General features: G+C 65.8%; 1 protein-coding gene across 1 annotated transcript; it reads left to right on the top strand.

The window, feature by feature from the left end:
- The first annotated feature begins 393 nt into the window (after window positions 1–393).
- Window positions 394–2,164, top strand: ADRA2C (adrenoceptor alpha 2C). The gene has a single exon (XM_042934073.1). The coding sequence runs from the start codon at window positions 394–396 to the stop codon at window positions 1,816–1,818; it is 1,425 nt and encodes a 474-aa protein (XP_042790007.1). The 3' UTR covers window positions 1,819–2,164.
- Window positions 2,165–9,068: the final 6,904 nt, after the last annotated feature.

Genomic DNA, 9,068 nt, shown 5'->3' with positions numbered 1-9,068 from the left:
GCCGCATCACCGTGGGCTCGCGGCCCGGGCGCTCCCCGTGAGCGGGGCCGAGGGCGGGGCCGGCGCGAGGACCCCGGGACCTGCCCCCCTCCCCCCGCCCCCCTCCCCCCAGCCGCCGCCGCCGCCGCCGCGTCGCCGCTCGCTCCGGGAGCCTCTTGCTCTGCACTTACGCGCGCGGCAGCTGCGGGGAGCCCGGCAGCCACGCTCTCCGGCGCGCCGCTCGCCCGCCGAGCCACCACGGCCGAGGGCCGGCTGCGGGGCGCCGCGGTCCCCGGCGGGCGCGCCCCAGGAGCAGGCGGCGATGCGGGCGCCGACCGGGGTTGGGGGGCGCCCGAGCTGCCGCGGCTGCGCCCCGGCTCCAGGCGGGACCGCGTAGTAGCTCGCGGGAGGACCATGGCGTCCCCGGCGCTGGCGGCGGCGCTGGCGGCGGCGGCGACGGCGGCGGCGGGCCCCAACGCGAGCGGCGCCGGCGAGGGGGGCAGCGGCGGGGCCGCCAACGCCTCGGGCGCCGCGCCGGGGGCCGCCTGGGGGCCGCCCCCCGGCCAGTACTCGGCGGGCGCCGTGGCGGGGCTGGCGGCCGTGGTGGGCTTCCTCATCGTCTTCACCGTGGTGGGCAACGTGCTGGTGGTGATCGCCGTGCTGACCAGCCGGGCGCTGCGGGCGCCGCAGAACCTCTTCCTGGTGTCGCTGGCCTCGGCCGACATCCTGGTGGCCACGCTGGTCATGCCCTTCTCGCTGGCCAACGAGCTCATGGCCTACTGGTACTTCGGGCAGGTGTGGTGCGGCGTGTACCTGGCGCTCGACGTGCTCTTCTGCACCTCGTCCATCGTGCACCTGTGCGCCATCAGCCTGGACCGCTACTGGTCGGTGACGCAGGCCGTCGAGTACAACCTGAAGCGCACGCCGCGCCGCGTCAAGGCGACCATCGTGGCCGTGTGGCTCATCTCGGCTGTCATCTCCTTCCCCCCGCTCGTCTCGCTCTACCGCCAGCCCGACAGTGCCGCCTACCCGCAGTGCGGCCTCAACGACGAGACGTGGTACATCCTGTCCTCCTGCATCGGCTCCTTCTTCGCGCCCTGCCTCATCATGGGCCTGGTCTACGCGCGCATCTACCGCGTGGCTAAGCTGCGCACGCGCACGCTCAGCGAGAAGCGCGCGCCCGCGGGCCCCGACGGCGCGTCCCCGACCACGGAGAACGGGCTGGGTGCGGCAGCGGGAGCGGGCGAGAACGGGCACTGCGCGCCCCCGCGCCGCCCGGGCGCCGACGTGGATCCGGAGGAGAGCAGCGCGGCGGCCGAGCGGCGGCGGCGCCGGGGTGCCCTGCGGCGGGGCGGGCGGCGGCGCGCGGGCGGCGAGGGGGGCGCGGGCGGCACGGGCGGCGCCGAGGGGCCGGCGCCGGGGCCAGGGGCGACCGATTCGGGCACGCTGGCTGCCGCGAGGTCCCCGGGGCCCGGCGGGCGCCTGTCGCGCGCCAGCTCGCGCTCCGTCGAGTTCTTTCTGTCGCGCCGGCGCCGGGCGCGCAGCAGCGTGTGCCGCCGCAAGGTGGCCCAGGCGCGCGAGAAGCGCTTCACCTTCGTGCTGGCGGTGGTCATGGGCGTGTTCGTGCTCTGCTGGTTCCCCTTCTTCTTCAGCTACAGCCTGTACGGCATCTGCCGCGAGGCCTGCCAGGTGCCCGACCCGCTCTTCAAGTTCTTTTTCTGGATCGGCTACTGCAACAGCTCGCTCAACCCGGTCATCTACACCGTCTTTAACCAGGACTTCCGGCGTTCATTCAAGCACATCCTCTTCCGACGGAGGCGAAGGGGCTTCAGGCAGTGAGCTGCTCGCCCCGCCCTGCCGGGAGACCCTGGACAGCTCCGGGCGGAGGCCTGGGAAGGCGTGGCCCCGCAGGGGAAAGCAGAGGGGGCAGCTTCCCCAGAGACCCCGGGGATGGATTGGCCTCCAGAGCCCAGGGGAGGGTGCCGGCGGGCCGGGAGCATGGGCTGAGAGACGCAGGGTCCCTGGGGAGAGGGGAGGAGAGAGGGGCGACCCCTCTGCCTTCCCGTCTCAGCAAAGGGCTGCTTCTGGGGCTCCGGGCCTGGATCTGGCTCTGGGGGCCCTGCGAGGTGTGGCTTTGAGGTCAGGGTCTTAGCAGAAGTAAATGCAACCTCCCGAACGGGCGAGAAAGGAGTCCCCCCTTCCCCCCCCCCCCCCCCCCCCCCCCAGCACACACCACCTCTGAGCAAGGGCTGACTTCCCCAGGACCTCGTGGGGGCGGCTGTCTTGGGGGAAAAAAGAGGGCACTGACAATCTTTGGTTACTGAAAGTATTTAAATGTTTGCCAAAAACGACAGCCAAAACAACCAAACTATTTTCTAAATAAACCTTTGTAATCTAAGCGTTGATGTAGCAGTCAGTCCTTAAGCCGCCAGCGTGGGGGTATCTTCCAAACCTCACCCTGCCCGATCCCCCCCCCCCCCACCAAGGGTGGAAGGAGAGCATCCCAGGTCTCCAGATTCCAACATCCCCTTTGCAGGAGAAGAGGGGTATCTTTTTATTTTAAAAACCAAAATCTTTTTCATGCATGCAAAATGTAAACTTCTTGTGCTGTAACTGGCCGAGAGGGAAAAGAAATCAAGAAACCCCCAAATTGGGTCCAAGTTTAGATCCAGGAGGAATTCTCCATCCCCATCCCTTCCCCCTGCATCCCGTTCCTGGCCCGGGAGCTTGTACCCCATGGAGAGAAGCAGGGCTTTCATGATCTAAGGCCCCAGTTCTGCCCCCCCCCCCCCCCCAGTAACTTCGGGCCATGCTGTCGCTTGGGAACCCTTTGTGGGTTTTCCACTATGGAGGAGAGGATGGGTGAGCCCTGCCCAGAAGAGGGCCCCACCCACAAATGGGGCGGGGTTGAGGTCCAGACAAGTCCCCAGATCCTTCCTGAGTCCATACCGGTGACCTTTACCACTTTCTTAGGGGTTTTGAACATGGAGTGATGGGGCCACCACCTGCATCGGCAGAGGAGAGGCTGGAACCTGCCCGTCCTCCTCAACCACCGCCGCCCACCCCCAGCAGCCCAGCCCCTCGTCCCCTCGCCCCACCCTCCCCCCTCCCCTTCCCCAGGTGTCATACTCCACACCCAGGCTTGAGGAGGGGGCGAGAAGGAGCCAGCAGGAAGTGGAGAGGTCCTCCCCCCAGACTCTTCCAGCCCCCACCACAGAGCCTGGAGACCCCTGGCTGGTGGGGGCTCATTCTGGAGACCCCTGCTGTGACCGTCCTATCCACTGGTGGCTCCCTATGGGCCCCTTTCCATATGTACCCTCCCCTGCGGAGCCCTGCCTGCACAGCCCCGCTCTCTCTCGCATCACCACCCATCTGTCCTTGACCTGGAGTGACCGTGGGTCTGTCCCCAGGATGGGTCAGCCCCGGGTCCTGCCTTCCATTCCTGAACGCCTGTCCCCTGAGTCAAGAGCCAGGACAGGCCCCTTCCTTGGTCTGACTTGATAGGGCTGTCCCTTGGGGAGCCCTCCTCTGTAGCTGCCCCACCCCGTCACTCCAAGTTATGGGTTCTCAGGACACCCGCCTGGGAAGAACTCTCCCGGACTGCCCACGCTCTCACTCACGCGGGAGCACTTACACCCGCTCCGTTTAGGCTCAGGGACAGGCGGGGAGAGAGGGGTGGTGGAAACGGCTGGCCAAGGCTGACGGGGACATCGCTGACCTCCTACCATCAGGCAGGGACCCGACGGGCTGTCCGTGTCACAGGCCCGGCTCTGCCGCAGGACTCTGGAGCCAACGGGGACAAAGTCCTGCCCTCCCTGGGCCTCAGCACCCCTTCTGTGAAGTGGGGGAGGGGGTCGATGCCGGGCCGGCCCATCCGCGGTCCATCCCGCCGGCGGATCTGGGGGCCCCGCGAGAGGTGACCTTCCCTCGGAGTCGGCTCGGGGGACACGAGTACTGCTCTCGGCCTGCAGCGCCTTCTCGGTGCAGTGGGGTGACGACGCCCCCACGCAGGGCTCCTGGGGGATGCACTCCGAGTCCACGACGGGAGCGCAAAGCGTGGGGCACGGCCCACGGAGCAATGTCAGCACACTCTGCTCGGTTGGCTCCCTAATTGCGAGAATTGCACCTTCCAGGGCTGTCGCCGGGCCTGGTGCTTAATGCCCCATTCAGCCACCAGATGTTCACCACTTGATGGTAATTGCCGCCTGGAGAGACCGTCTTTTCAGCTGGATAAACGGAGACGGAGCCCGGCTTCTCACCCGGCCGGCCGCAGGGAAACGGGCCAGTCGTCTGGCTCTGAGACTCGCTGTCTTCTTCGGCGCCGTGTGGCGGGGACGCTGCTGTCTCCCTGAAGGTGCCTGTGGGCACCAGCTGCCCCAGCGTGGTCTGGAAACCGTCTCCGGGGGGATTTCTCTAAGGTACAGAGCGGGGGCCCAGACCCCCGTTCAGCTGCTCAGCTCAGTCCGCCGCGTCCCGCTCCCCCACACGGCGGCTCTCCTCCCTCCCGTCCGGGCATCTCCGCGTCTACTCCAGGGTGCCGGGCTCGTGGTCAACCCCGTTCCAAGGCTGAGGAAACTGAGGCCCGGGACCCGCAGGTGTAAGGGGGCGGGGCACACCGCGAACCCAGAAACGTCCAACTCCGGACCCCACGTCCTGAGCACCTGGCTCCAGTGCCTGGGGACCGCGGGCTCCTGCCTGGGCCTTGCCGCTGGAGGAGCATTTTGCACAGCCTCCTTTCTGCCCAAGGCTTCCCCGTGGGCTCTCAGGACATTTCAGACAGAATAAGAAAAAGCATCCACAGAAAGATTGAGGAGGGCTGGGCGCTGCGTGGGGGGACCGGCCTGAACGCCCCGCCGGCCCAGCCCCAGCCCAGCCCGGCGCCGACGCGGCTCTCACGAGATGCACAGAGACATACGTTTGTTCAGATTCGTTCCTGTATTTTAATTCAATTGCCGAGCTTGGAGAAGAGGGAAAGGAAGAATAATCCAAGCAACCCATTCCAGCTCAGTATGGAATTAAAAAAAAAAAAAAATGACTCGAGCAGGCAGAATTAACACTCTAGAAAAGCACTCCAATCTTTGAGCTCCGCCCCCGGCTCCGGGGGTGGGGGCTGGGGGACGGGAGAAAACACGTTGCTGTGGCACTTGCTGGCGAGGAAGCCGTCCTTCCCGGCCGTGCTGGCAGCCGGCTGTATTTTTATATCACATCCGTCGGCAGGACTCAAATATTCCAGTGTGGCCTCGGAGCAAAACACATGTGCCCGCAGGCCCATCTTGAGTGTGGCCCTCGGCCAGGCTGAGCCCCGCGCTCCTGGCCCCACGCGGGCACGTGGCTGTCCCCAGGGCGGGGACAGGCAGCCTCCCCCCACTTGCCGGGGGGGACCTCTGAGGGGTGGTATGCAGGCATGGGGGCTCACAGGGATGGGAGGGGGTGAGTCCCACGGTGGTAGAAGTCCGGATCCTCAGAGCTGAGGAGTTGGGGAGGCAGGGACCCAGGGGAGGGTCTCCACCCCAAGGACCCTGCGTCCCTACTCTGGGACTGCCACGAGTATCCAGGGGACCTCAAACTGCCCCCCCCCATTCCCAAGGGTCACCCTCCCATTTGGCCAGCTGGGCTGTGGAGTGCATCACGTGCTGGGGGGGCGGAGAAGCAGGGGGCGGGGGTTGGGTTTGCTCGAGAAGGGGCCCCAGCAAAGCAGCTTGGGTCCGTTCGCTGTATGACCGTCCACAAAGAGGCTGCACATCCTTTCCTGGCCGGGCTGGGGCAGGGGTGTGAAGGGCTCTGTGACCTATAGGCGGACCACAGCGCCATGACCCCCGAAGTCGGCCCGGGAAGCGGAGTCGACCGCCAACACCGGGCCAGAAGAGAGCCCCGGGGACCAAAAATGTGTTTCTTTCCTGCCAAAAGGATTTTCGGCTGCTCCCAGTGAAAGCCCGGGGCACAATGGGATTGTTATTGTCAAGATAAGGATCAGCGCGCAGGGTGGAGTGGGAGTGCAGGACCGCAAAGCCCCGGTTAAGGGTATCCCGCTCTCCTGGCTGTGAGCACAAAGTGCAGCCCGAGCTGCCTGGCGGTGATGGAGAAAAGGGAAACAGGTTGAGCACTGGCTGCTGCCAGGTTCACAGGAAAAGCTGGGCACTGGCAGGGCGGCTGCGGGGCACTACCCCGAGCCTGCCCCTCCCCGGGCCGGACCCCAGTTGCTCCGTCGGGGTGGACGCAGCTGTCCTGCGTGGAAGGGCGGGCCCAGCGGCTGAGACTATGGCCACGCAGTGGCGGGCCTGCAGCTGGTACACGGGTGCCAGAGTGAGGCTGTGCGGCTGCAGACCTGACCCGGTGCAGGGGTGCAGGCTCCCACAGGCCCCCCCGCCCCCACGGCCCCAGGACAAGCCCACGCCGCTGGCAGTTGTCAGGCCGTCAGCCCCTCCACCCCTTCCCGCTTATCCCATCGCACGGCCTCAGTTTGCCTTTCCTGTGCCTTTGTGAATCACGTCCTCTCCCAGGAGCACCTTTCCCGTCCTGACCGGAATGCCCCTCTCATGCCCCTCACGACTCGGGCCAGGTGTCGTCTCCAGAAAGCCCTTTGGAGCCCCAAGTCCCCCAGGCTGGGCCGCCACTGCGCCCTCCTCCCGGTGCAGGGAATGCAGGTGGGAGGGGGCCTAGGGAGGGTCTGAGCTTGGGGACAGTGTATCATCCTAGCCAGGTGGCCCGGCGGAGCAGGCCTCCCTCAGTGCTGCGGGGCCGTCCTTCCTCACCTGCAAAGAGGCCCCACCAGGCTCGTCCCTGGACTCCAAACCCAAGAGCCACCAGGGCGTCCCCACCGTGCCACACGGTGTCCCAGGCCATCGGGACAGCGCCCTGCCAGCGGCCCTCCGGGGGGCTGGGGAGGCACTTGGAGCGGGAGGCAGGTGCTCCAGGCTGGGCTCCGGGCTGCGGGGGATTTTCCACTGCACGTGCACCCGGGCTGCTGAAGCCACATGTTCAAATGTTGGTGGGCGGGTCTCCCCCCCCCCCCCCCCCACCGCCCCGCACTTAATTAGCTCTTAGCTGACTGTGCACCGTCTAGGAAAACACAAGAACCTCGGTGCAGCCTTAGCCGAGCTCCGGGTGGAAGACACCCGAACGGGAGCCCAGCTCAGAAACCCTCCTCCCCTTCTACAGAAAGGCCCCGAGAGGGGAGTCGTTAAGGGTAATGAGAAAAAAGAACAGACTAAGTGTGGCCCAGAGCCGGTGTCTGCCCCGTGCCCTCCGCACGCCAGCTTTGGGCAGGGCCCTCCTTGTGTCTGCTTCTCCCTGGACCCTGCCAAGTGGGGAAGGATGGTCCCATTTTACAGACAAGAAAACTGAGCTCCAGAGAGAGAATGAGTGAAGAATCACTCCCTCGAAGCCAGATGGCCTATTGGCAGGGCTCAGCGGCCACACCGAGCCCCCAACAGGCCCCCCATAGCCATGTTAAGTGGCCTCGTGTCACGGAGGAGGAAACAGAGGCGCCGGGCGTGACGGCGACCCTCCGGCATCCTCGGTGTCGGGCACACGGAATCGGCCCGCCGATCTCTGCTGGTCTCCGCTCTGTTCCACGGCGAGCCGCCCCGAGATTAAACGCTGAGCGGCTGAGATCAGACAGGGCCTGGGGTTTGCTCGTTGCTCATGTTGCTTCATTAGTTCTCGTGTAACCCGCGCTCCAAAACCTCGGCCGCTCTGTAAAATGACAGGGTCCCCGTGCCTTCAGGACGCCGACAGGGGCCGGCTTTGTTTGTATCGTGTCGTCTTAGAAACGGTTCCCAATGCCGCAGCCGCTCCGAAAGATCACCCGCCCGGGGTGTAGAATGCCAAATGTTTGTCAAAACAATCCCGCTCCCGTCTCCTGGCATGCCCTGCCGTCGCAAATCGAATTTAAAGCAAAATGAGCCCCTTTTCATTGGTTCTGGAGAAGCTGTTGTTCACAAGCGGACGGTTGCCGCCGTGCGCAAGGCCTGAAGCGGGGGGCAGACCAGGAGGTCCTCTCTCGCCGTGCTGGGCGCTCAGCAGCCCTGACCCCGGCCAGCCGGGCCCTCGCAGCCGGGGTGGGATTTGCGCACGGCCTGGCACCTGGCACAGGGTCATGTGTCTGGGGACGGGGGACGCAGGAAAGGGCAACAGATCAATGTGCCCCGGGCGCACTCGGCCGGCCCTTCCCAGGGTCTGGTCACTCGGATGCCTTCTCGGGGGCCTCCGTAGCACAATGGGGGCGTGGCCTCAAGGCGACCCCTTGGTGGCTCCCGGGGTGGGTTTCTCCGGGTTGCCAAGGCTGGCTGCTCAGCGTGACCTTTGGCTACCCAAGGCCCCGGTCGGGCTGAGCCGTGGGATCCTGGAGCCTGTTTCCTCATCTGGACAGGACCCTTCCTGCTCACACAGCTTCTGTGGGGACCCTGGCGACAGGGGTCGGAGAGCTGTGCTCCGTGGGCGGGCTGGCCCAGCTTCGGCCCCACGTGCTCTTCCGGGATGATGGCCAGCGGGCTTCGCGGGCCTTGACCGTCGAGGGAGGCGAGGGGCTTCCGGAGTCCCGGGCCCAGGGCTGGGGTGGCAGGGTGGGCAGGCCTTCATCTCCAGTGGGGGACCAGCCCCTCGGTGGAGGGGAGGGACCCCTGGACAGCCTCACATGGCAGGGGCTCAGGCCAAGTCCCGGGACGGGAGGGGGTGTTCTGCCAGGCCGCTGGCCTTCCCCAGGACAGCCTGGCTCTACCCCTCATCTCGGCTCCAGACCCCACACAGAGGCCAGCACGCAGTGGGCACTTATACACGCTGGAAGAATCTGTTTGGGTCACCTGGGGGATCACTGCTCGTGAAGGGTACTCTCCTCTCCTCCTCTTTGTTCTCGGGAGACTATGCCCCCGGTTTACTTGGAATTGTGAGTGATTGAAGCTCAAACTCCCTGGAGATCGCCTGGACCCATTTTACTGATGGGGAAGCTGAGGCTCAGAGAGGTCTGGTCGAAAGGCCGCATATCCACTCCCGGACAGAGTCAAAGCCAGGGGGTTGTCCTCCTCCCAGCTCCCCCTGCTGATTTTCCAAATAATCAGAAAAGCCACAGAGGGAAGTGCAGGGTGGGCTTG

The sequence above is a fragment of the Panthera leo genome, chromosome B1, assembly GCF_018350215.1.
Source record: "Panthera leo isolate Ple1 chromosome B1, P.leo_Ple1_pat1.1, whole genome shotgun sequence".
Lineage (NCBI taxonomy): Eukaryota > Metazoa > Chordata > Mammalia > Carnivora > Felidae > Panthera > Panthera leo.
This window is presented reverse-complemented; position numbering and strand designations above follow the sequence as displayed.